At 39.4% G+C, this 27,925-nt stretch overlaps 1 protein-coding gene and 1 pseudogene across 17 annotated transcripts in view; both read left to right on the forward strand.

Moving 5' to 3' along the window:
* The window catches only part of LOC148674773 (nesprin-1-like), a 229,771-nt gene that overhangs the window by 28,859 nt on the left and 172,987 nt on the right, over positions 1 to 27,925 (forward strand). For 10 of the 17 annotated variants that reach the window (XM_088625361.1, XM_088625369.1, XM_088625362.1 and 7 more), the window contains exons 1-9: positions 448 to 883; positions 3,695 to 3,756; positions 14,134 to 14,229; positions 15,543 to 15,626; positions 17,357 to 17,377; positions 17,880 to 17,972; positions 18,393 to 18,571; positions 19,175 to 19,371; positions 21,389 to 21,498. In XM_088625361.1, coding sequence (XP_088481487.1) covers positions 805 to 883; positions 3,695 to 3,756; positions 14,134 to 14,229; positions 15,543 to 15,626; positions 17,357 to 17,377; positions 17,880 to 17,972; positions 18,393 to 18,571; positions 19,175 to 19,371; positions 21,389 to 21,498 — 921 coding nt within the window. In that variant the 5' untranslated portion in view covers positions 448 to 804. Of the gene's footprint in view, positions 1 to 446; positions 884 to 3,694; positions 3,757 to 14,133; positions 14,230 to 15,542; positions 15,627 to 17,356; positions 17,378 to 17,879; positions 17,973 to 18,392; positions 18,572 to 19,174; positions 19,372 to 21,388; positions 21,499 to 27,925 lie in introns of those variants that run through there. The other 7 variants (XM_088625366.1, XM_088625376.1, XM_088625375.1 and 4 more) reach the window with 3 other exon arrangements.
* Positions 24,903 to 26,140, forward strand: LOC148674774 (uncharacterized; annotated as a pseudogene).

A 27,925-nucleotide genomic window follows, 5' to 3' on the forward strand; every position in this document is an offset into this window, starting at 1 on the left:
AGTCAGACATTCCATTTCTTTGTAATTATTTTTTCTGGCACATGAGGAAATGTTGCATAGATATAAAAAACATTTTAAAAAGAAAGACAACTTTAAAGGAAAAATCATTTTTAATGAAAACAGGTTTAAATAAAGATAAATCTGGAGACATTGTGCTGCAGGCTACCTGTGAACCTACTGTATAGCAGATCTTTCTACTCTTTCATGTGCCTCTGGAACAATTTAGCAATAAGAGTTACCTGGGAATTCCGGTTCCCCCTTCTAATCTTGCCACAGCTCTGCTTGTGAATGTGAACGTGTGCTGCCTGTCTAGGGCTGCCCTCCCTCACAAAAACGAATAATGCTTCCAGAGGTCTGACATCACAGATCCCCAAGTGCTGATTGGCAGGGCTTTGGGAAATAGATCATTTTAGCAGTTACGAGGGATGCTACCAGTCAGAGCAGCAGGGCTGTTCAGTGCAGCAGAACCGGAGCACCCTCGCAGGATGCAAAGAAGCAGAAAAAGAGTACCTCAGAAGGCAAACAAACATCAATCTACATGAGCCCTTCAGAAGGCAGATCAACATCAGTCTGCATGTAATTCTCTTTCTACTACTGAGGAAGGAGGGGGCACTGCTGCTGCAGCTCTCATTAGTGGTGCGGTGTTTTCAGTGGGAAATCAGGCTGACACGTTTGTTTTGCTTCCTGAAGAGGGGGAAAAAAAGGAGAACCCCCCCCCCCCACCAACAACACTTGTTTTTGTGGATGTCAGTTTTCACTCACACATGAAGGGCAAATCCACTCTGGAAGTATACAATACACAAGATGGCACGCTATAAGGATATTCCGGGCAAAAAGGTGACATCTCTGAATCTGGTGACGGGATTTTTTCAGTATTTGCGTGGTAAGTAGGGCAGCATTCAGCAATAGAGCCTGAACCCCTTAGGGAATTCTGCTTGCACTGCAAATTGAGATTCCTGGGTAAACATGTGATTTATGTGTGTGCACCATATATATAGATATAACAGTGTAGAATGGACATGAAATGCTCAGTGGGCAGCTGTAATTTTTTAAAGACTTATTTACTGCAGTGTAAATGACAGTTCCATTTTCCTTTGCTACAGTCTGTTTTTTTGACAAATGTTGTTGGATGAATGCAAAGCTCAATCTGACTAATAGCTATAGAAATTCCTTTTGGTAAAAAAATGGCTACAGAACAGATTAAATGGTGAAGTAGTTCCCTACCTTCAGTCCTCATTCGTGCAAGGACTCAGCTCAAAGTCACCTCTTGTGCATCACCAGTATGGTGTGATGTGAGCTGTGTGAACAGAAAAAAGGGGTTTCATTTCAGCAGAAAGCAGCGTTGCTTTGATAGTTCATTCACTGCAATGGATATTGATAGTTTTTAAAAGAGAAAATGATGAAATTGTCATTTTAATTAATCAAACAATTCTATTCATGTATAAAGGCATACATAATGCATGAACATACTAGCCGGTATGCATTAGTCTATCAATGCAAACGAGCTTCAGAACAATCCATCAAACTGACATATTTCACACAAAAAAATAAATGGAAATTAAATCTGTAATTTAATAAATGGAAAACGTAAATGTGCCAATTATATATGGTGTCATCGCTTTTTATTATTGGCAACAGACTAAAATACTTTATTCTGCATGGTTATTTACTGAACGTAGTGATACTGTATGTTTCATACTTGCAGTTCTTAGCAGAAATAGAGTCCAAACTTGTCACTTATGAAATTACCAAGTCTGTGTATTTATGGGCAGGAGATATTACTGTTAAGAATAGATGTGGGATGTACGTCACTGTTTCCCAGGAGAAGCCATTTAAAACTGAATTATAGAAAATGAGGAGCCCTCTGTGATGCAGGTGTTTCAGTAAAAAAAGCAATACCACTGATGGTTCTGAAAAAGAGTGGTTAAGTTATTCCACAGTGTTGTATACAATCTTATTGACTAAAGAGATTAAAATTCAAAGCTTACAATAAAGTACTTAGTTATGTTTAACAGTGCAAGGTAGTAGTTACTTATGTCTCTATAGCTACAATAGTTTAATTAAATACCAATGCAGGTTTATTTCTTCAAAATCTGAGATGCATTTTCTGGAAGATAATCTTTAAGTGCTAAACAGTGGGAATCAACTTTGTTCCAGATAGAAGAAGAGTGACCAACATGATAAAATATTTTGAACAAATAATGTAATGAATTGACACTCTTCCATAATCTTAAAAGAAATTGGTATGACAGTTTTGTAACTGGTTTAAAAATGCATATAGTAATGGCCCAGATTCTAGAGTGAAATCTTTATTAAAATGCATCAACCTGCAATAGCTACATGGTATCATGGCAAATGTTTAATCTGGGGTGAGTCATACACATTTCAAAACTGTGCCACAGTTCTTAATATCTTTTCAAAATCTAGAACCTTTTTCCCCATTTTACATTGTTTGAACTATACAAGTATTGGTAGCAGAAATGTATTAAAACATATTTGTAGAAGATTTAGAAATGAAGGCTTTGATGAGGAACAAAGTGTAGATAATGCAATGAGATTAAAAGACCACAGTAATGTCGGTTTTGAAGCTTTCCCCACCCATACAGATATCGCTGATATCTACTGTAACAGCAAAGTTATCTGGCATTAGTGGTCAATGGGCTATAGTGCCAAAGAAATGTACTGTAAATCATAATGCTTCATAATGGAGTCATTCTGAAATATATAAAATACTGTATAGCTTTATACTTTGTTTTTAGTTTGCAGAATATATTATTTAAATTTCTTAGTAAACACCTTTCTGTCTGGAGTCACTACTAGTTTATGCTATTTAAGGATATTTGCTTATTTATAAATCCTCACAGAATTACGACTGAAAGCATAACCACACATAGGATGTAAAAGCATACATTGGAAATTGACATTTAAGTATTAGTATGTAAATAATTGCTGTATCATTACTTTTTTGACCATTAAGGACTTTACTTTTTAAACACTATGACTTATTTCTTTGACTACTTGTTTCTACTCATCAAGCATGTTCAGAAAATACTTTTATTTTTTTCATCTTTATCAAGATTGCCTGCCTTCATTTGTCCTGGAAAAAGTCCCTTTCTTTGGGTTCTTCATCGTTTTGCATTTGTAAAGACTGAAACTAAAGCTATGGGACTCAGTTATTGAAAGAATCAGCACACTTCAAGCACCTTTATCAAAGTAATGTTGAACTGTCTAGTCTAAACTGTGAGGAAAACAAAAATATACCAGTTTCTGACTAACATGTTCCTCAGTCTAATAGTTCATTGAGATCCTTAAACAGGTAATTACTGTACAGGAAGGTGAAAGGCAGGGAAAGTGTGTTGCTCTGTTCAAATGTCAAAATATTATGAGATTTTCACTGTGAAGAAATAATAATAAATCCAGGTTTGGCGTCTGTTCCAGTTTTTCAATTCCAGTTCCCTCTCTTAAACCCATTTCCGATTTCAATTCATTTTTTTTACATTCACAGAATCTGGATCAGGGGTTGGTGTGAGACAGGGAATTGTTACTAAAATGATCCCAAACCACTTGTTCTAATTTCTTTTAAAAAACAAAGAACTACATTTGCGCAGTGATTCTTAGTTAAAAAAGGTCTGTTCTAACCTAGAAGTTCAATGAAATGAAATATTTGCTGATCATATCTTTTTTTTCTTTTTAGATGAACAGGAAGCAGTACAGAAAAGAACTTTCACCAAATGGATCAATTCCCATTTGGCAAAGGTAAAGACCATGCAGTGCTTTGCTTCATGTAAACACAATCAAAATCTTTCATCAGCTCTGTACACTGGGCTGGAACCGTATTTATTTTAATTTATGTTAATGATCTATCTTAATGCTGTTCGGCCAAGGCTAGCTCTGTTGGCAGAGCATGAGACTCATAATCTCAGGGTAGTGGGGTCGTGTCCGATGTCAGGCACCAGGTCCTCCATGTTGGAGGTTGGACACAAGGATAACAACACTGTCCCATAAAAAAAAACAAGGTTATGGAAGCAGCAACAGGATGTTTCTGCCTCTACATGCCGGAAGGCATAATTGGTGAACATCCATCCAGCATCCATTAATGCTGTTCACAGAAAGCTTGTGATGTCCAGCTACTGTACATTGGAAAGTTTAACTTTGCTAGTTGTAGATGTTCCTACTGGCTCTCATTCTGAGCCCCTCCAATATCCAAGTGACAGGAGAGATTCCCGTATCTTTATGTGAAGATACACAGGAATGATTGCCATGAGTAAAATATATCGTCCTCAATATGACATGTTCATGAGCCCACCCAGACTGCTCCCAGGATCAATCAAACTGGAGTCTACTGACCACCTGGCTCAGTAACAGTGACTTCTTTAAGCTAGCTTGAAAGGTCTTGTAAGGAAAAGAACATAAGAAAGGTTACACACGACAGGATGTCCCTCTTCCCACATAGTTTGCTTGGTTGCTAGTTGTTAATTTATCCAGGGAGCTCATCAAGCTGTTTCTGGAATGAAACCAGCTTTCACAACATGGCTGGGTAGCTTGTTCCAGGCTTCCACAACCTTTTGGTGGTAAAGAAGTGTCTTCTCTTTTTAGTTTTAAAATACACTGCTCTGTAGTTATCACTAGTGTTCATGTTTCATTGTTCATTCTGAAGATGTCCATCGATAATGTTAATGACTTTGAGGATTTTAAATACTTAAATCAGGTTTTGTTCATTCAAGACTTAGAAGATTAATTGCTTTTAGAGTGTCAGTGTAGGACCTTCTTTTGAGTGAGAAAGGTCTTGTTTGGACTGATTCCAAAAGGAGCAATATCATTTTTTGATGCCATTCTTATTTTGAATTTTGTCTAGTTTTTTGCAGCTTCTGTAGTGTTTCCTAATCTTCCTATTAAGGTGTCATTTGCAATGTTACTAATTTACTTATCATTCCAGAATCTGTATCATTAGTCTAAAACAGTAGTCCTACTACAGATCTATGTGTTTATCAACTGATTGAGGATTGTCGTGTCCAACGACTTTGTGCAGCTGTTTGGAAGATGAGCTGCATGAAGAAACCTCGGGAGCTTTACTTGCAGCTAGTACGGGAGTGCTTTTTTGAAATGGGAAAGCTGTTGCACTGGGGCAGTCCCACTCTCTCAACCTAAGAAGCCTGGGTCCAGTGGTACGAGTAGTTGTCACTACTGGAGGTTGCAGTGGATGACCACAATGCCTTCACTTTCCACAGAGTGTTGCAACAGTATAGTGTCCCATCTGGGGCAGTAGAACCCACACAAACCACAGGGTGAGCGCCCCCTACTGGCCCCACTAACACCTCTTCCAGCAGCAACCTTATTTTTCCCCAGAGGTACTGACCAGGCTTAAACCTGCTTAGCTGCAGTGGGTTGCCAGTTGTGAACTGCAGGGTGATATGGCTGCTGGCAATTAACAGATTACATCACCCTAATTTGATAATTCTTCACTTATGTGTACTGTTTTCTATATATTCTAAGCCCAAGCACACACAGTACCTTGAAAGCCTGCCACTTGTAATGTAAGAATTATTTGTTTATAATGAACTTTATCTATTACCGTCTGAAAATCATAATTTACCATATCATATGCTCTTTTTATCTATTAGCGTTGTTGCTTGTTTTAAGACGTCAAATGAATAAACAACATTTTTCTAAATCCCTTTTGAATATCCCCTAGAATTCTATTTCAATACAGATGATCCAGATACAGGTAATGCGTTTAGTTCCAATGATCATTTACTGTTTATAACCTTATACATAATAGACATTAGACTTATTGGGCTATAGTTACTTGGTTTGACTTTGTCATCATTTTTAGAGATTGGACAATGGGTTATATTCCAGATGAATATTTTCATTTGTTTAAAAAAATGTATCTTTTCAATCATCTCTATTTTCTTAACTTTTTGTGGCATTTTTTTCCCAACTGAAATACAGTAGTGACAGTAGTAGGGGGACATCACAAAAAAGAACAGGTTTCAGGCTTCAAAAACAGAATGTCAGGAACATGTGATTTTGTAACTCAGTGTTTATTGTGATGTGCTACAAAAACAAAAAGGAAAGTATCCACTTCCAAGATGTTCACTTATTGAAATGTAGCTTTGGAGTGTTTTACAGTCTATTTCATTCACAAAAGGAATTTATCTTTGGAACTTATAGGAAATGAAAACATTGAGTGTTTGAAGGAAATCAACTGCTGACTTTAATGTTAGAGCATTAAAATCACAAACCTCTACTTCATGCCTTAACCATTTAATTGAAGAAATCAAGTAAGAAAAGCAAAAGTATTATTATAACATTCAGATCTACACTGTGAAGTTGTAAATATACTCATTGCTCAGCCTGTCATCTCAATTTTCATTTCCTCTCAGTGGTTTTTATGTTATTCTATAGTTTTGAACCAAAGACACCACTTAGCTGATTTTTTCCAATGTAATTTTCCCCAAATTTTCCAAATGCAATCCCAGAGTAACAGTGTGCTACAGGACACACAATGTGCTCCACGCACGAGCCCACACCCAGATCCCAGTTAGTGCCTTTGGAAGACTCAAGGAAACCAGAACACCCTACAGAAACCCTTGTGCACATGGCTTGGAGAACATGTGTCCTTCTGACAGAAGGTGCCCAGGAATAGAAATGAACCCAGGACCCAAGAGCTTTGAGGCAGTCGCTTAACCATAATTCCACCTCCTGACTTTAGAACTTATAATTCCCAATGATGCTCTTTTCACACAATTAGAAACCCTTTTATTTTCAGCTTTTCAAAAAAACTGTTCTGAGCTAAGGTGGCATGGTGGTGCACCTTCCAGCGCTAAGGCCTTGGGTTCAATTCTCTGTGGACTTTGTATGTTCTCTTTGTATGTATGGGTTTCCTTTGGATTTTCTGGTTTCCTCCCACAGTCTAAAGACATACTGGTAGGTTACGTGGCTTTTGGGAAAACTGGCCCTGGTGTGTATGTCTGTGTGAGTCCTGTGATGGACTGGTGTCCCATCCAGAGCAAATCCTGCCTTGTGTCTGTTGCTTGCCAGGGTATGCGCTGACTCCCCTGTAGCAGCCCTGTATTGGATAAAGCGGTTTGAAAATGGATGGTTTAAGCTACAGGTTTAACAGAAGATTCAGTCTGCATGTACTGATTCTTTTTGCTATGGAGTTTGCAGATACATGAATTGTAAATCATTGTAAATCACACGTACATCATGCACAGAATATTTAGTCTCGATCAAAATTATAGGGAAACCTTCAGCATATTGAATGTTGGCTTATAATCAGTTACAACTAGCAAAAAAAAGTTTTTTATCCACTCCAAAAAGAGTAATAATTAATATTTTTATGCTTTTATAATCACTGGCGATTATATTGCTAAGGAGATTATCCTTTTCTTTAACTTCATTCATTTGGTATGGGAATCATTTTGTGGTGCATAGATCAGCTCAAATAGTAGCTTCATACTACTGTAGCTGCAAGTAAAGCTCTTGGCCCTAAAAAAAGCAAATGTGGCTGAAAAAGAGCAAATCTGTGCAGATGGAGAACAGAAGGGGAAGGAACAATTCTCTGCGTGAACAGAGCTAAACAAGAGTATTGACGCACTGCTCAGAAAGCATGTTTGCAGGAATGGCTTTGAGAGAGATGCTGTACTCAAGACTTTTGGGAGCACCTTTTAATATTTTAGGTTTGTTGTACTGTATTAACTGAGATGTGCAAAAATATAACTATATATGATCCATGGGATTATAAGGAGCTAAGTCTGCAATAAATGGCCATTGTACACATAGTAAACACCATGTTAGGTATCTCAGTGTTAACATACTGTAAACATATCTAAATGCAAGACATGTCTGCAGTAATGAAAATGTAATAAAATGTTGAGATTTTTTAGGTCAGGGATGTTAAAAAGTGAATAAAAGGTTACTTATTTTGCTACCAGAATTTAAAGGTCCTTTTCTAATTTTTTCATAAAATTGTTCAGTAATTGTTTCATTTTTTTAGCAGTCATGGAACAGTTAATGTTGGTTTGGCTTGAATTAGGATTTTTCTCTTCAAGACAGCTAGAACATTAATTTACAGTATGTTGTTAGGCATCTGTTTTCCACTCTTCAAAGAAAGTTATTTTCTGAACGCCTTTTTAAAGTAGCAGTATAAATACCAAAAAGATATCATAGCAAAGAAAAATGTATTTTCCACAATTAAATATACTGCTAATATATAGTGTATTTCTGTACTATTCACTGTAGAAATGTGAACCACTATTTTTACACAAAAAATAAATTCAGCTAATTGTCTGACTTGTCTAAGTACTTGTTTGCACCTGGACTTATTTAGATTAGGCACAGTAAAGAGTGTGCAAATACTGATCCCATCAAACAAAGTTTTTTTTTCCTTGTAGCTTTTGATAACATTTAACTTCTTTCACCCATGAACATGTTCAGTTTGAGCTTTTGAGTATTGATTAATAATATTCACTTTAAAAAATCTATGTACATCATTAGTACAGTAAATCAATAAAACAGAACATCATTAGATGAATACTTTTGTTAGGTACTGTGTATACTGCATACATTTAATGTCCCCAACCTAATTAGTAAAATATTAGTCAGAATGCTGTATTAAATTAATGATATTTAATACAGAGTTTTTCTTAAATTACTGTTTGGAAGAAAAAAATACTAAAATGGAAATGCTATTTTCTTTATTCTTTCTCATGAATTCAGAATGCAAAACATCCATAAACTGCTAGTGACAAATTGTGCTTGGAATTAAATATCTAAAGGTAAGATCTGAAACCCTCCACTGGTTGGTACTATAAAGATGTTTGCTTTGTGAAGAAGGATCTAGTGCTTGCATTACGCATTGCTTTATTTCCCAAGATCAAAGATGCATTGCACACGGGCCTTGTGACCAGTCTCATTACTTTGGATGCCAAATGGAGGAAAAGTGCAGCACTAAATGAAGTTCTTGTGCTTAAAAGCCTTTCTTGTTACTCGTTTCAGAATAAAATGAACTAAGTTAGCTCTACTTCTTTAGGCAACATCAAATAATTTACTTTGGAATTTCAAATATGTTGTTGTAATTACTGAGATCCTTTTTGCTTGGACTCAAGAGTAAAAATAGTTTAGTGTAACATCTAGTTAAGTGTGCTGGGAACTAGTGTTTTCACAGTTTCTAGTACTTGCTTCATATTCGTTGCATACATTTCAGTACGTGCTCTGTGTACATGCCTCACATTTGCAACTGTATACCTGTCTGGGACATGGACATCTGGGACAGAGTGTTTTCTGTTTTCCTTATGCTTTGTTATTTCTTACAAAAAAGTCACAAAAATGCATGCGGTCAAGGAATGTACTTTTTTATCTTTTTATATTTTTATCTCCTTTTCCACTAAGAACAAACTGTACAATATTTATTTATTATGATCACCAAAAGTGTGATAAGTAGAAGCTTTCTGAAAACAATTTATTGAACACAATTTATTGTTTAGATATTTGTTTTGCTGTAGATTAATTCGATTACTGTTTATTAGAAGGTAATTATTCCCTTCTCTTCCTCAGCTATTGCGCAACTGCTTATCATGCTATTTTTCAGACAATGTTTGTCAAAAGAAATTGATCATTTTGGTTTGTGATCAAAAATAAGGTCAAAATAAATAGTTTACTTTTCATGTTAATAATGATTAAAAGTTCTCCTCTTCTGTTCATTAATATTTAAGCCTTTTTTAATTATGTGGTGTTTATACATTGTTCTGTTTGTCTAAAAGGATCTAGATTTTTATAAAAATATAAATAAATAATATTGCCTAATGTAACTAGAAACATTTTGCCTTGTTAGATTGGCAGTTTACATTTCTACAAATACGTATTGTCAGTATTTTATAATTTGAAACTTTTAGAGAGGCAGTGGAATTCCTCTATTATTTATTTTGATTGTAATGTACTTTTTTATCCACTATTGATTCAAAGTCCTGCTTTGGTTTTAAAGATTAATTGTGGATCATTTTTGCAGTCATGGAGGTTAACAGTCTGATTATTTTTATTAGAGCCTGACAGCATTGATGCTGCAAGGCAGAAAATTCAATTGAAGGCAAACTCCGGAAGAAATAACTCTTGACATGATTGTAAATAGGCATAATAAACTAAATAGATATCACAGAATACTGTATATCAAGTTTTTTCTAGCAAAACAGAACCAATAATTTAATATAAACAGTTTAAATTTCTAATTTCTAAATTTCTAATGTATGTAATCTCTTAGACAAAAAGCTTTTTACATTTAGTTTTAAATGTAAAGAAAAAATAATGTAGTACTGTACTTCTGGCCAGTAACCATAGGCATTGTTTATTTCAGTGGTTTTTGTTATTTTATAAAGATTAATAAAGGCTGCTTGTTGATAACAAAACTCACTCTAGATGAGAGTTCCAAGTCAAATTACTTTTTTACACAAGAGCGTTAGCTGTTGATCCTGAAAAGAATTTTAATCCTGCAATTCTGAGGGTAAGACATGAAGAGCTTGCAAAGAACTTGCCTTTCATTACATCACTAACTCCACAAAGTGGCTGAGGACATGTGTTGGTAGAGGAGTGCTGGTCAGAAGTGAAACTGAGCTGTTTTTTCTTAACTGATCTACTGTAGGTTAAACTGAACTTCCCTGGTTCTTTATACAGTAGAAACTCCGAACTTCTTGAGAATAGGATGTTCTAATCCATTATTATAATCTTTATAAGGTCTCTGTGACTGTCAGATGAAGTTAAAGACTCTGCTATACTTATTATATATCTTAAGAGGAAAATTGAAGGTAATTAATGACTGTAGCTGAGGTTTTATCTGACAGTTCCTCTCATTATCACATTGTCTCTAATGTAGGAATCTTTATTTATGGATTAATTGAATAGTTTATGGATGTTTGTCTCTTGTGCAACATCCTTCACAGGCAGCCTTTTTGTTCATAAAAATTTAACACCCTTTTACTTTTCAATAGGTATACTGTATTTATATATTTTTTAAATTATAAAGGAACCTACAGTACTATAAAGTATTTTACAGTATATAAAGTACTATACAGTATTTTGCAGTTTCATGTTGCAAACTCATGAATGTCAGATTTAAATTTAGTTATTTTACAGATTACAAATTGAAGAGGAGAGAATTGCTATTTTTCTGTACAATTTCACAATTTACAGATTTCAATATGAATACAGTATGTTTCTCAGAATCAGAATTGCTAAGCGACAGTAAAGAATTAATGGGAGATGAAAGATTCATGAATTTAATTGTTGCATTTTCAGCACATCTAGGGGATGAAAGGATGAAAGGAGTTTCTGCTACAGATGCTAGTATAGTAAATCGTTTATAAATAGGCCACAAATATTACTATTACTGATTATTTTTTTTACATTATTTTGTTTAGTAGAGATGGTTGATAATATGCCAGATAATTTACACTGGCTGAATCGAGGCTGCAAAGGTTCATTTTGTTTTCTTTTCTGTCGTCAGTTACTTGTTTGTATCTTGGCTTCTGTTCTTTAGCAACAGAAACTGCAAAAGCAGATTATGTGTAGGTTCTCCTGAGATTCTTCACATGTGGCTTATTAATTACACAGCCCTTGTTGGGGTATTTCAGGCTATGTTTTACTACAAGAACAATGTTGTGGGGCAGTGTAATAAGTGCCAAAACATTCTGCTGGAGTGTCCTTTTTGAATATGTTCTAATAACTCTAATTACTTGTTGTCAGTACTTAATATAATTAGACCTTGTGAAAGATGAGTGCAAGCTATGGTAACTGATAATTACAGTACATCTATCTGTAATCCACAAACACTTCACCCCAAAGAGGCCTGCAAAGGACCAGAGACCACCTTTCTTGTCAGACAGAGCGTGCATGCTTGGACTGAATGCCCTCCATCACACATCATCCAATACATCACATTACACACACACAGGCAGACAAGCAGACATACTGTAGGGATGATCCGAAGACACCAATTAACCTGGTCAGCATGTCTGTAGAAGGTGGAAGGAAATCCTGTAATGATTACAATAATTGTTATCTGTAGGGCAAACTTTTTGTTAAAAGTACTAATGCATTGCGATCCTGGAGCACTTGAGACCAGCCTAAGATATGTTTTCCCATAACTCTCAGAATAAAGTTCAGCAATGATAGAAAATGTTGCTGTTTCAAATGCTGTACTCAGCAGTGGCAATCTGCTCCATTATAATTGTTTCCTGCCTCTTAGTTTGCAGGCTGTGCTTCAATTGATTTATTACCTTTATGCAGGGAGAACCTTCTTTAACCACGAATCTTCATTACATGTGGCCCAGAGAGTTATTGATCTGTAGGCAGGAAGTTTATACTGAATCATTAAATGTCCCAGGAACATGAACATGTTTATAGGGAACCTGTTATTAATTTTAGACATGGAAAAAGAACGATGGTTTACTTCAAATTCAAATTTCAGATTTGAATGGTAAACTGAATGGTATGAGAACAAATTGCTTTTGTTTGTGGGAACGTTTTGTCGATTATAATGGGCACAGAAGTATTCTTTGTGTCATATTTCATTTTACCAGCAAGTTATTCAATAAGTATGAAAAAGTGAATTTTCCAGTTGGCTTATCTTCTAGGGGAGGATCTAAAGTATATTTTCCAAATTAGCATTAGTTTGCACAGTTCCACAGAAGGGCTTAAATAGCACTCAGAACCCTGCCAGATATATCTGGATAGCAGTTTAAAACTGTTTTTCACATATTTGTTTCTTGGTGCCATGACAGATTTGTAAAAATCTGTGGGAAAACTTAACATACTGTATTATTCCAAAGAGAGCATACTTGAAATACTACCTTTTATCAGGCGAGCATTGATGTGACATTTATTGCAGGACACAAACTGAATTTGTTGTGTTTTGTTTTCAAAATCACTTGAGGGAAGAAGCTGTCAAGTCTGACAGGCTTGTAGATTTTACAATAAAGGATTTAAAGATGAGAATCATTGAACCTGGAAGATGAGTGAATTGTTTCATTTTGACGTATGCTTGGATGAACAAATGATTTTCTAACATTCTTGAGATGATACAGTATGAACAATGTGCTCTTTTTTTTGAATGTCCCTGGGCCTAAACATTTACATAGTTATTATCTACAGCTTTAAGTGCCCTCAATAGTACACATTGTAAGCCACTGACTCAATGGGACATTCTAGCCTCCAAAATGAGAAAATAAACAATAACTAAACTATTAATTCATTTTTTAAACCTTTAGGCTACTGGTGAATTGAGTGTTTTGGAAGTTTTATTTTTGTGTGTGTATTTAATTTTTTTTTGGGACATATGTAGCTGGTTTTAATCAATCAAAAAATTGAAGCTTCATCTGGATGTTGCTTTTAATACTTATTCATTATTTAGCTTCAATACTGTCTTATCAGGACTCCCCCTGTGTTCCTGATGCATGTCTTCTAGAGAGAAACAGAAATAAAACTTTAAAGCCTTGTTAAAATTTTACTTTGCTCGAACCATAAATGTTGATTTTACAGTAATAGACAACTTCAGCTTATGAATTAAATCTCTTCTTCACAATGACTATAGCATTGTTTCTAATGTCATTGATAATGAAGAGCAAACTTAAACAAACAGTAAATGTTGAAAAATTGTTTGCAAACAAAACTTTAATGCCCTTTTTCTTCAAGTAAGACTTTTCATTTTTTTTCTTCAACCTTTTTGGAATCCTAAAGCAATCCTAAAATTCAATGTACAGCACAAGGTAGAAGGTTGTTCAATTTATTCCAAGAATGTTGTACTGTATAGTAGTCAGTCAGATTTTATTTGTTAATAACATGGATTCAATATTCATTTAATTCTGACATCCGTGTTAACAGTTTCTCTCTGTGCTCTTTTAAATGCCTGGGTTACACAACTGCATGTATGGACATAAAGCCATCTTCAAAATCTGCAGTAGCTTTTCAGCACCAATTCAATGTACTCTTCAGCTCCAACCAGTTGAGTTTACAGAGTGCTCGTGTAAAGGTTTAATGAAATTAAGAGTTCATTAAGTTAATTAAGTAAGTTTTAAGTATTGAAAAGGACACCAGTAGAAACAGAGCTCAACAGGCCTTTTCATTTTCTTTCATCCACAGCGGAACCCACCAATGGTAGTGAATGACCTATTTGAAGACATTAAAGATGGGGTGATGCTTCTTGCCCTGCTTGAGGTTCTGTCTGGGCAGAAACTAGTAAGTCCTCCTCACAGATGTCTGTGCTTGCAATTTGTTCAAACAAAGTGATCAAAGTTACTCGGCATTTTTGTTATGGGTTTCCATGCAGGTCTTCACTTGACTCCTGTCAGAGATGGGTGTGGTGTTGTACAGCACTGCTAAACCAAGAACAAATGGAAAGTACGAATAAATAAGAATTTCATGTTTAATTATGAAAATCATGTCTACTTTTTTCATGGTTTTTGTAATTATGGGTAACACTTCTGTGAATAAATACAGATATAAAGACAAGGTGTCACAGTTAGACAATCACAAAAGTTATTTGTGATTTTTGTTGTTGAGATATCTTGATAATAAAGCAATTACATTGGTCACTTAATATAATAATCTGTGTCTTCCTTCTGTTAGTTGCAGATTTAAAAATAACATCTCTCTGTGGATTATTATCAGGCTGGAAGCTTCATACAGTCTGCCCACAGGATAAATTGTTGCTATTAACAATTAGTTTTCTTTGTTATCTTTAGAGTCAGAAAAGAGTCTTCTGTATGTTTTTCCAGTGTTTTTATTGTATTGTTTAATTCCTTTCTTTAGCACAAATGGTACTGTAGCTTTGTGAATTTGTGAACTCTGACCCAGCTTCTTTTAATATCTTGGGTGCAGTAATTTCAAAAGTAACTAATTACTAATTAATTGTCATGAAAGGTGTTCCTTCTTACCTCAGCCATTAAAAATATGTGATTGTCAAATTTCAGCATGTCAATAGTTTAGCTGATTAGCAAATAGAATTTCTCAGATTATGTTGACATTTTGAATTTAACATGAATAGTTTTTCAGATGACACATTTCTATGTTCAGCTTTACAATGGAAAATTAAATAGGGTTACTGGAAATTGCATGAATTTTTTGTACTATATTGACTATAGTCAGAACTTACCTATATGTATGGGTGTATACCTGTATATTTGTATGCTGTTCCTAAACTCAATGTTAGAATCTTTTCTGTAACATGTATGCTTTATAAATGGCACTAATATAAAAAAGGCAAAAGCATCTTTACCATAGACTGCTATTTGTGATCTCTCGATGGCTCAGAGGTTTGAACACATAGCTAGCAGCATTCATGTTTTCTGTGGTGATACTTAGGGGTCCACCCTCAAACGAGTCCCATGTGACCAATCCTAGGTATAGAGAGAAATCAGAAACCCCATAGCCAACAGGGATCCTTAATGGCATCATAGCCCCTATCAGCACTGCTGGGAATTTATTGATCTTACTTTGTTAAAGCACACTCCTCATTGCACTGTCAATTTGATTTGTCTTTCTTTTCTTAGCCCTGCGAGCAAGGTCGGCAGCTGAAGAGAATCCACTGGGTTTCCAACATAGGCACTGCTCTCAAGTTCCTGGAGGGCAGGAGGGTAAGGCAGCTCCCTGTGTACTTTTCTCAGATGGAATGAGATCTTCTGAGAGTAGAGGAGCTAATTGTGTGGAACCCTGCATTGTAGTCTGTCCTCCTCTCTCACCAAATGCTCTTACTTACCCCTTTGTTCATCATATGATGCCTGTCTGGTAAAAGAAAGGTAGTTCAAAGCCTTGGTGAATGTGTTTTGAAACCACTGGCTTTGATCTGAAGCTAAATTAACTACAATATAGGTATGTTATCCGTCTGAGTGTTCACAGAAATTAGCAAAAAATTTAATGTATCCTTAGGAGGTATAGTTAACACAAATCCTCATACTGTATAACAGGGCTGTCTAATTCTGGTCCTGTACCTTTTTTGGACTTTTTAAAGACGAAGCACCTGGAGACCCAGGTAGTTGTTGACTCGTACCAATGATTTCAGTAACAAGGTAAATCAAGTTGTACTGAATCAAGTAATGTTGAAATGAAAACAATCCAGACAATCCAGTACTTCAGTGCCATGAGTGGATAGCTCTGTGATATATTGTCGACACTGATATTATGACACAATAACACTGTGCTCACAGCCTTGTCATTCATTCCTCTGTGAACCATCTGCTGAAATGAGAGAATTTGATGTTATAAATTTACAGCGGAATTAGAGTTTTGAATGAATGTAGATGGACTTAAGAGTACTAAAAGTGGGATTCTGTGGATTTAGTATTTGAAATGGAAATCATCAAAAGTTCTAAACCATCAAAAAGACAATAGATGAGCAGGTTTGGAATATTTGTTTTACGAAGCAGTGCTCTGAATGGTGTACATGATGAGTTGTTTTGACAGAGCTGGCTGTAATGAAACTGTGAATAGGGAAACTATTGAACTCACAGTGGTTGAGAGTTTATCTTTCCTGTGAGCACACAAGTGCAGGAAGACTTCCGTTCCCTCAGCATCCCATGAGTATTGCTTTAGCCAAACCCTGGAGGAACCATCCAAGTTTAATTTCACAGCCTTTGTAGCAAGCAAGCCTTCTAATTATAATCTTGTGTGTAGTGGGTTTGTAATGCAGAAACTGATATTTTAAAACTAGAAAACATATTTAATAATCTTTATTTAATATTTATTAATATACATCACCAATATATACATAGCTTTCCCATAGTTTTTCAACTGTTTCAAAGTTTCACTGAAACACGAAGAAATAATATTTTCAATATATACAGTACATAGCTTTCCCTATCAGTTTAAAAGTTCTTCCAAAAAAAAAGGTAATATTAACATGAAGATAAATGAAAATAGAATATACAATGAAACAAAAAACTATACAATTAAATATATATGCAAGATACAATTAAAAATGCAACAAAAGTATTGAAACAATGATCTTTTATATTTGGAACTTTAGTCACATTCAATTGCATTTTATATAAAACTTCAAAGTTTCATTGAAACTTGAAGGATTAATATTTTCTAGTTTTCTTCAGCCTCACAGCTTTTAATGCCATCTGTGATATAGGGAAGCCTATTGAATCTCTTCAGCTTAGCTGTAATTTAGCAATTTAACCTTGCCTGTGATGTTTAGTCTCATTTAACCAGGGTCAGGAATGGTGATGGTTTGTTATTGTTACTGTATGTGCATGTCAGTAATATTAACGAGCACTCCCAGAGAATGGAATGTTTTCCTTCACTCAGGGTTGGCAGATGACTAATACTAACTGCAATCTCTCTTTTGCCATGCCGACTAAAGTCTGTTTACAGAGGATCTCCGGTTAGTATCCTAGATCAACTACTCAACTGGTTATTTATATATTTATCAGCAGTTGCTTAATTATTACATCCATAAATATATTTAAAAACAAATTTCTCCATGTTTCAATGTCATATTCCCTCATATTGAGGGCTTATTGTTCTCAGTAACATACTATACACTGTAAATCTTACCTTCATTTAATAATGAGAGCATCTCCATACTGTTAAGATGTTACAGCTCACAGTGAGATATCCATTGACTATATTTCATAAAGCATGCTTTGTACAGCTCTGAAACTAACACTCTGAATCTCTGGAATTACACAATCTCTAGACAGTGGTTCAAGCTGCCATCTCCTCAACTCTCCATATCCATATCTCTGATTTTGACCATAATGCAATTGCTGTGTTGAAGAGTCTTTCCCCGCTTAGATGAAAACATGACTTTTATTAATCAACTCTAAAACAAGTGATATAATTGAACTATGAAGACTGAAGTTAAACTTTCTTCTATGTTTCAGATCAAGCTGGTCAACATTAATGCAACTGACATTGTCGATGGAAGGCCATCCATTGTGCTTGGATTGATGTGGACCATCATTCTCTATTTCCAGGTAATGCGTAATCATTGTTGAGATAAAGGTCTTTTAAACTTGGAACATAATTTATTTTTGGTACTTTCTCCATTCTCACATGCAGTGGTTTTCCCAATTTAGATATTTCAAGTTTAAAGGGCGTTGTGCCATTTGTTTTTTATGCATTTCTAGATCAGCCTTATCAGTTTAGGTATTCTAAAACTGAGCTGTTGTTATGTGTAGCTCTGTTTTGGCTTTGCTGAGTTTTAAAAATACCTTGACCTTCTTCCTTATCTTTTATGGGGTACAAGGTGTACAGGTGTTTGGGTGCTATGTGAGTCCAAGTCTGGAAGGATGGACAGGACACATTATATTCCTATAGCTGTAGCCACCTGTTCCAGTTCATGCAAAGCTGAGAAGTCTATTTTGTCATAACAGCATCTTTTCTGTCTTTCACAGATAGAGGAGCTGACCAGCAATTTGACCTTACTGCAGTCCCTGTCCAGTAGCACCTCATCAGTGGAAAGCCTGGCTAGCTCTGAGACTGCTAGCCCGCCCATGAAAAGGAAGGTTGTTACCAAATTCCAAGGCAATGCCAAGAAGGCCCTTTTGAAATGGGTGCAGTACACAGCAGCAAAGTAAGACTCAACTCAATGTTGGTTTTTTGGTGGAAAAAAATTTAATAGGTGGATAACTTTTTAAAACTTGTAGTTCCTTGAAAGTTGTTAACAGAGATGCGTGAACTTCAAGGTGGTGTTTTTATTTTATATAGTTCATATTGTTTATATATGACACACGTTTATCTTGGTTTTAGTTGCAAATTGTGTGAGTAGATCACTTTATTAAAACTGTTAAAACCGATTTAGGCAAAATAATTTTAAAAAGTAATCAAAATGATTGATGTAACCTCCAAATGGTTAAACACAATTTTCCTACTTATCATTAGCTTAAATACATGAACTATCTTGTAATTAAGTAACTCATACTTGATTCCCATATTATTGCTTGAACAGAACAATTACCTGTTAAAGGGAGAAGTTCTGTCTTAACCTCTGTATTTTTATGCGTTTCAGGCCTATAGTTCATTGTTTCTGATAAACTGTCAATTATACTACACAGGATATACTGTACTGTACAGTATATCCAGCTAAATTCTAGAAAAAGTGAGGATCTCGACCAATGAGTTATTAGGGTATGTTCCCTCCTGCTCTGAGCTCTGGGTCTGTACTTTGTATTTGAAGGCGTTTGGGAGTTGAAGTGAAGGACTTTGGGAGGAGCTGGCGCAGTGGAGCTGCCTTCTACTCTGTCATCTCTGCCATTCGCCCTGACCTGGTAGACATGGACAGAGTGAGGAGGAGAACCAACAGGGAGAATCTGGAAGAAGCCTTTGCCATCGCTGAGAATGAACTGGGTATCCCTCGCCTTCTTGATCCGGAAGGTATGTCCTAACGTCATGTTCAATGCAGTGGTCTTATTTGTAGTGGTGACAGGAAAATGGATTAGAGTGGGCAAGCTGCTTGTGGTGAAGGACACATGGAAAAGTAAAAATAAAGAAGAAAAAACACAAAGTTTGGGCTGGTGAGCCACTTTGAAGAGACCTCCTTCCATGTCAGTATTTCCTGTATGGCATTACTCTTTTCAAAGAGTCCCTCACTAGAGTCCTTTTTAAAAAAAACACATTTTTGTTCTCACTCTCAAGAATCACTCCTAACATCAGGGCTATCTGGACTGTAAAACTGCCATTTTATAATTACTGTTACGTCCCAGTGTGTGGTCTGTGTGTTTTTGTTATAACAGTATGTTCCACACTGCTGACCTTTGATCGGTCTCCCTCCCCCATTGGCCCACCATTACACCACTGTTCTGTATGACATCATCATTAATCAGCCTCTCAGCCAATCAGACTGCATCTTATTCAGTATATAACATGGAGGTTTTCAGGAAGGGAGGCCTTTTGTTTCACTTCAGTCCTGTTTGGTTTTTGCTTTGCTTCATTTAGCTTTGGTTATCGCTTCGTTTTGCCTTTGCTTCGGCTTTGTTGGTTTGGTTTGGTTTGTTTTGTTTTGTTTTGTTTTGTGTGTTTTTTTGTATAGCTTTGGCTTTGTTGTTTTGTTGGTTTCTGTTAGTTTCTTTGTACTTTTGTTTGTTTGTGTTTATCCTTGTTTTGCCATTGCCTTGCCCTAACGTGTTACATGTTCAACCTTTGTGTTCTTTTGTACCCTGTTCCTGTTGATTACTCTCATTTTCCCTTATTTGTATTCCTAGTTCACTTGTGTTTTTGTGTGAACTTTTGTGTATAAGGTTAGTTTAAGTGTGTAGAATGTACCCAACAACCTAGTTGATTTTGTATTAGTCACACTAGTTTAGTATGGGCGAGTGCAGTTTGTCTTGGGTTTTGGGTAGTCAGTGGAGGTTAGCTAGGGTGTTGAAGACACTGAAGACCGTGTGTTTTGGGTTTTCTTTTGTAGTCAGGTTAGCTTTCCCTCACTTTCCTAGCCAGCTCCATTTTGTTTGTTATTTTCTTTTCTTTGGCACCACTCCCGTCCCTTACCCTGTGTGTTATCGTGTCTTACCAGTCACTTATTCAACTTAAAATCATCACTTTTGCACCCACCTTTGTTATCATGCTTCCTAGTCCCTCACCAGAACCCACCTGCTTCCAAAAGAATTATCCTAAATGTTACACCCCTTTACCCCTAGACACTGGGGGTTGTAACAATTACGTTTAAGACTGATATCTGTAAAGGCCCAGGTTGAGCTCAGGTTAAGGCCTGTGATTGCAGGTCTGAGCCCAGGTCATGTAACTAGACAACTGTGACTGGGATTGCTCAAGCAGTGGCTCCTAATTGGATGAGCCGAGGATATGGTAGGATTAGTCTGCCAAAGCTGTCTAGATTCTCAGAGACACAATAGGGCCTTTGGTCTTCCAGGCTCTTGCAGTTTTGCAGTGATGTTGGCGAAGGAAGTGCCAGGTCTCCAGTTGGTCCTGGTCTTGGACCTTACCAGAGGGTGTTAAAAGTTGAACGGCTCAAAGGTGGTTGGCTCTCAGGAGAATACATGTCCTCATTCTTCCCTGTGTGCAGTTGCAGGTTTGTAGCTGTGAGTCAAGATGTGAAAAACATTCAACTAGCTATTCCATATCGGCTGGGTATGAAAAAAGGAATTGGTTATTATAAGCTCATATATAAAAGATGATTCCTAAGATTTTAGTCTTTAATGGTATATATAAGTTAAAGTGAGATATCCAATGGAAATATACTGAGAAGGCACTGTATTTTATTTTTAATGTGGCACAGATATTTTCCTATGTGTGTTCTGATTTCTACAGTATATGAGCTCATGATCCTTCCTCATGAGCTAGAAATGGTTTGTGCTTTGTAATCAACCCATTGATGATGCCAGAAATATAGAAATACAGCTGTGAGCAACAAATACTGCTTTTATGTTCTTTGCAGATGTTGATGTTGACAAGCCAGACGAGAAGTCCATCATGACATATGTTGCTCAGTTCTTAAAACACTACCCAGATCCCCACAACACTGAAACTGATGGGCAAGAGGAAGAGGTAATTTCTTTTACAGCTCTAATCTATTACTGTGCCAAAACAAGCAAAAAACATGCAGCCAAAATGAAATGAAAGCTTAAAATATTCTTAAATGGGTTTATAGATATACGTTTAAGATGGTAGTTCAGTTAGACAACAACATACTGTAGCAGATGTCCTTGGAGATTACAAAGCTTTACTTGACATCACAGTAATTGGTGAGAATTACTATAAAATCCCTGAATTCATATTATAAAGTATTACAAAGTAGAATAAAATGTAAACGTGACTTTGAACAATTCTTTACTTATTAATATGTTTTACTTAATGTACTCTGAAGCCCTTTAGTTATTTAGAAGAAAGATTTAGGATTTGACCAGAATTCCCTTCCGTGAACAGTGCATGGCATCAGAAAAACAAGCTGATGGGATAGCTCGGCTGCAAGCACTTTTTGAATATTGTGAAATGGACTCGTTGCATGTTGAATTATTTTGTGCTAAAGCTTAATAATGTTTGTATATACACTTGGTAAAAATATGAAAGCATGGGAGAAAAGTGCCGTCATTACATTTTCCACAACTCATTATCATTGACAATTCATCCATTTTGACTTAGTTTTCAGACCTTAAATGAAATGTATGTCCTTATCTTTTTCACCCAAGTAATATGAATTAATTAACCTTAAATTATAGGATATTAAATAATGTTTTTGTTATAGAATAGACATTTGTATCTGTTTTTTATTTTTTGTTTTTAATATTAATATTGTATCTTAAATATGCACATGTATAGCAGTACTAATCATACACTAAACAACCAGGCACTACTTGTGTAGTAAATAATACACAGAAGATTATAGATATTAGCACTGTATACATATTTCTAATTGAAATATTTCTTTTGAAACAGAATACATTACAATATATAATGAGGGTGTGAATGGATGATGTATAATTATTTAAGTGTCTTATGCAATAAAATACATACTTCAGAATTTTTACACCTAGAGTAACTTAACATATAAAACCACATTCAAAAGAGAGGAGGTCATTTAGTGCATCTATCCTGTTAGGTTGCTAGTTGCTAGTCATCCTTCTGTTTCTTGAAAGAAGCCAGGATCCCAATAAGGATGGATACCTTTCTTCAGACTGCCTCACCCTTACTGTAATAAAATTACCCCTGTTCTCAGTTATAAATGCACTAGCTGTACCCACAGACATTCACACTATATGGAGAATGCTAGCTAACATGCCAGGTGCAGTATATTGTGCAGGTCGTTTTGCTCTATACAGCTGCTACTGTTTTATGTGAGTGACATACAGACCTTACATAATCACAGCTTCATCCAGTGCAGTTGGTTAAAAAACCAAAAAGGCTGAAATACCTTAAAACCAAAACAATTAAATAGTGTAGGATCACCCACTCTCTCCGCTTGTTTTGTTTTCCAACGTTCGAATGTTTGTCATCGGAGCGTGGCGTCCCTCAGTGTGGTTTTCTGTAGCTCTGTAGCTGAATCCATTTTTCACCTGTTTCTCCCACCATTTGCCTTGAATCATCCACATTCTTTTTTTGTTTCGGCTGTGCGTCATCTGTTTTTGTGCGCCGGTAGGAGCTTCTGCGTTCCATTCCAACTTTTGCACTCTCTATCCCCAAGCTTCAGGTAAGGCCTGAGCGCTCCAGGGGTCCTGCGCTCTGTATACCCGGCCTGGCCTGCGGTGGTGTTGTGCGTCTGCAGTGGCCTTTTGTCGTTTTCCTCTCTGCATGTCTGTCTGTCCACTAACGGGCTGTCTATGTTGTGTTTGCACCCTTCTTTGTGTCTTGCTCTCCTTGCCAGTTTGGTCTTGGTCCACGACACATAGAGCAAATGCTAGAGGTATGTGGAACCAGAGGTAAACAACAGCGAGGCGTTTAATGGCTCTTTCTTATTTATTCAGACTTCCTTGCCCTCAGGTGACCTGATGTGAGGCCTTTAAACTGATGGCACAATGTGAAAAACAAAAATTCCTTTCTTTTAGGTGAACTGTCGTTGGATCAAATAATACTGCTTGTCTGCGTCTACTAGTGATTTTCATTTTCCCCCAAAGTGCACTACAGCGTTGTACAGGATAGTTTGGGATTAGTTTTATTCATGAACCCGTACTTTGAATGAGAAAATCAGTAGCATTGTACCGTTGAGTCCTACGATACAGAGGATAGTATTGCTTTCACTATTTTGGGAGCAAAATAGCCAATAACAGGTACGACTCTTAAACCATTAGTTTTATCAATAACCAGTGTGTCATAGAATCAGGTGTTGTCCTCTCAGCAGATATAAGCATTGGCAATTGAGGAAACAAGAAACTTGACACTAGCAGTGTTTTGCTATAAGTTGCAGTAGGTTACTGCCACTTACTGCTGTACAGTAGGTACATGTGTTTTGTCAATATTGAATTTAACTTACTAGGCTTCACCTAGGTTAAACTAAAAGAATAAACTACACTACATATTTCCTCATACTGTCACTTAGGGCACAAAAAGAAAAACTTTAGTAAAAATTGTAAGAATTAATATTATTGTAACGTTTACAGTTTCTTCTCAGAACAAAGGACCAGTGGAGACGCGATTAACGAACCAAGTAATAGCTTTATTCTTTATCAACCACATCAAAACCAAACACAGGATATACACACACATGAGGAAACAACAGGTACACATCTTTAGGGTGGTAATTACTAAACAACAAGCTATACACTGATAAGACTACAGGGGACACTAGAACTACTATGACATTATTTACACAAGTAGGGTCAGCCGCTGGTCATCGTGCTGACCCTCAGACTCTCCACGGCTACAACTCCCAGCCTGCCCAGCGGTACCATGAGCGCCTAGGGGCGCTTCCTCCTCACCACCAGGCGAGGGCGTTACACTGCCCCCACCTGAAGCGTCTGGCGTCCCGCCGACGTCGAACACCCCCCTCAGGCTGTACTCGTACTCGGCTAAAGGCTGTGGAACCCTGCGTGAGCGGCCGATGCACCGCGGTGGCGGCTGGCGACCCACGGACGCCCCACTATCTGCCGGCTCTGGCCCCGGCTGCTCCTCTGGAGCCTCCCCACATGGCTCCTCCTCCCGGGCCTGGTAGGGGGCCAGGCGGTCTCGGTGCACGACCACCACTCTCCCCCGTGTTCGCAACCGGACATGGTAGCAGACCTCGCCCACCATCCCGAGGACCTCCGGGTGGCGGGCCGAAGACCAGGTCCACCGGGGTTTGCATTTCCCGGCCCAGCATGAGCGAGGGCCGGGGTGCACCCGGTGGATTCCTGGACCGCGGTCCTATACGCCCAGAGCGCAAGGGGGAGGTGGCGGTCCCAGTCCCGTTGGTGCCGGGACACCAGGGTGGCAAGCTGGGTGGCGAGCGTCCGATTAAACCGCTCCACCATCCTGTCGCTCTGGGAATGCAGCAGGGTGGTCCGCGTCTTAGTGATCCCCAGGCGCTGGCACACTCTGGCGAAGACCTGGGACTCGAAGTTACACCCCTGGTCACTGTGTAACTCCTCCGGCATCCCCAGCCTGGCAAACATCCCCTCCAGTAGTGCATCGGCCACTGTGGGGGCACTCTGGTCCAGGAGGGCATAAGCCTCTGGCCACTTCGTAAAATAGTCCATGGCCACCAGGACGTAGCGGTTCCCGGCCTCAGTGCACGGAAATGGGCCCAAAACGTTCACCCCCACCCGCTCCATAGGAGCCCCCACCTGGTGTTGTTGGAGGGGGGCCCGAGAGCGCTCGGGGGGCCCTTCTGTGCCACACACACCGCACACGTTTGGCAATAACGCTCCACGTCCCGGTGGCAAAGACCCCAATAAAAATGGCCTCGGAGACGCTGCAGGGTTTTTTTGTAGCCGAAGTGCCCCACGTCCGACTGGCCGTGCACCGCTCGGAGCACAGCCCCGTGGAGCGACTGTGGCACCACCAGCTGCCACCGTACCTCGCCACTGGAGGGTACCCGCCACCCCCGGCGCAGCACCCTGTCCTTTACCTCCAAGGCCTTCCACAGGGCGCAGAGGGCCTTGACGGACTTTGGGTGCAGGGTGAGCTCCTCTCGCGTAGGCAGCGCTCCTGCTGCCCTCTAGCGGAGCACCGGCCCCACGTCAGGATCAGCTGCCTGTCGCTGCGATAGGTCTGACAGGCCCACCCCCAGCAGCCCCTCCAGGGCCGTGGCTGCGGCACTCACCTCCGTCACGGTACGGACGGCCCAATCATGCTGCTCCCGCCGGGCGCAGTAACAGCAGTCCGCGGCCTCACAGGGGCGCCGCGAGAGAGCATCGGCATTGAGATGGCGAGACCCCGCACGGTGTATGACAGTGAAGTCGTACTCCTGCAGGATCTCTATCCATCGGGCCATCTGCCCCTCTGGCTCCTTAAAGTGGAGCAGCCAGGTGAGGAACGCATGGTCGGTCCTCAACCAGAACCGGGTCCCGAACAGGTACGGCCTGAAGTGGTGGACCGCCGCCGTCACCACCATCACCTCCAGCAGCTCGCGACGGGTCATGCAGTAGTTCCGTTCAGCCCTAGTCAAAGCCCGACTATAGTAGGCCACTACACGCTCCCCATCTGGCCCCTCCTGCGCCAACCATGATCCTGCACCCACCCCCGAGTTACTCGCGTCGGTATCTAGGACATACGGTAACCGCAGATCGGGGTAGGCCAGCACAGGGGCCCCCACCAGAGCTGATCGAGGCCCTCGCAGCTTCGCTGGTAGAGGTCCTTAACAGCGTGCCTCGCTTACACGCAACGCTCGGCCCCCGCCGCCGCCGCCTTGTCTGGCCCCCTGGCTGACTCGGGGGCAGGATCCGGCACGCTCGCTCCCCGGCTCACAGGCCTAGTCTGCCCTGGCTGCGGCGACTGCCGCCGTCGCCACTGCCTCTTTTTCCCCTGGTTCCGGCAAAACGTGTGCGGTGTGTGTGGTGCAGAAGGGCCCCCCGAGCGCTCTCGGGCCCCCCTCCAACAACACCAGGTGGGGGCTCCTATGGAGCGGGTGGGGGTGAACGTTTTGGGCCCATTTCCGTGCACTGAGGCCGGGAACCGCTACGTCCTGGCAGGGTTGGTCCTCGATTTGGCAGTGGAGGTACAGACCCCGGCTACAGCCGACTCGCCCCACGGTGGCGTGAGGGGGACCGGTCTTCACAGCGCTCTCCGGAGCGGGAGTTGAGGTGTTCAAGGGCAGGCGGCCGTCCCTGCGCTGAGCTGCCCCGTTCCCATTTCCTGACGCCAATCGAGGAGTGCGAGGTTCGGGTGCCCGGCAGTACCGGGCTCGGTGTCCCCGGGGAAAAGCTGGGTATCCTCGGTGGGTGAGGAACATGACATCAGTGGCAACCGGGCCCAGTTGCTCTCCTGGTCGGCGCCGCCACAGGGCCAGCCTCTCCCGCATCAGGTCCGGCGCCTCCTCCACACCGAAGCGTGCTGGAGAGCTGCTGCCAGCGCCGCTTATTCGCCTCGGTCCTCCTCCGGGACATCCAGGAGCACATGGCCGCAAGCTGGAACTGTGCCTCATAGGTTTCCCAAGGCGCTTCCCCGTCGTAGCGACTGGGTCGCACCTGTGCCAATGGGTGCGGGAATCGCTGGTAGGCTCCGGCAGGGAGGGTATCTTCTCTCTGGGGCATCTGCTGGCCAGGAGTAGTGGCCAGTCGCCCCAATTCTTTCGGCAGGACCACTACTGAGTAGCCCTGGTAAGGGCTGTGGCCACCTGTCGCACCCAGGAGTTGCTCAGGCTCCGTATGTGCGCTGCCGATGGGTTCTGTCTCTTTTAGAATCAGCCGGCGCTTGACAGAATAGGCTAATGTCTGCCACGATTTGTCCATCCTGCCCGCTTCTGACACCAATGTACAGTAGCGTTTACAGGTTCTTCTGTAGACGCGATTAACGAACCAAGTAATAGCTTTATTCTTTATCAACCATATCAAAATGAACCACAGGATATACACACACATGAGGAGACTGACAGAACACGTACACATCTTTAGGGTGGTAATTACGTAACAACAAGCTATACACTTATAAGACTACACAGGACACTAGAACTACTATGACATTATTTACACAGGTAGGGTCAGCCGCTGGTCATTGTGCTGACCCTCAGACTCTCCCTGGCTACAACTCCCAGCCTGCCCAGCGGTACTATAAGCCCCTGGGGGCGCTTCCTCCTCACCACCAGGCGAGGGCGTTACATTATTATTGGACCCACTTCATTCACCATTGAACTACAGCATCCATCTGGGTGATGCATGCCAGTCGTTGTGTGACAACGGCTCAATTACTCATCCGAAAATAATAATAACAATAATAAAAAGAATAAAAGTTTTTAATGTGAAAAGATAAATCTTACAGCAATGCAGATAAAAAGAAAAGAAAACAGTGTGTCATTAGGAATAGTATCAGCATGAGTTTAGCAATCTAATCTCTCTCCTGTGCAGAT

The sequence above is a fragment of the Lepisosteus platostomus genome, chromosome 3 (assembly GCF_059453375.1).
Source record: "Lepisosteus platostomus isolate fLepPlt1 chromosome 3, fLepPlt1.hap1, whole genome shotgun sequence".
Classification (NCBI taxonomy): domain Eukaryota; kingdom Metazoa; phylum Chordata; class Actinopteri; order Semionotiformes; family Lepisosteidae; genus Lepisosteus; species Lepisosteus platostomus.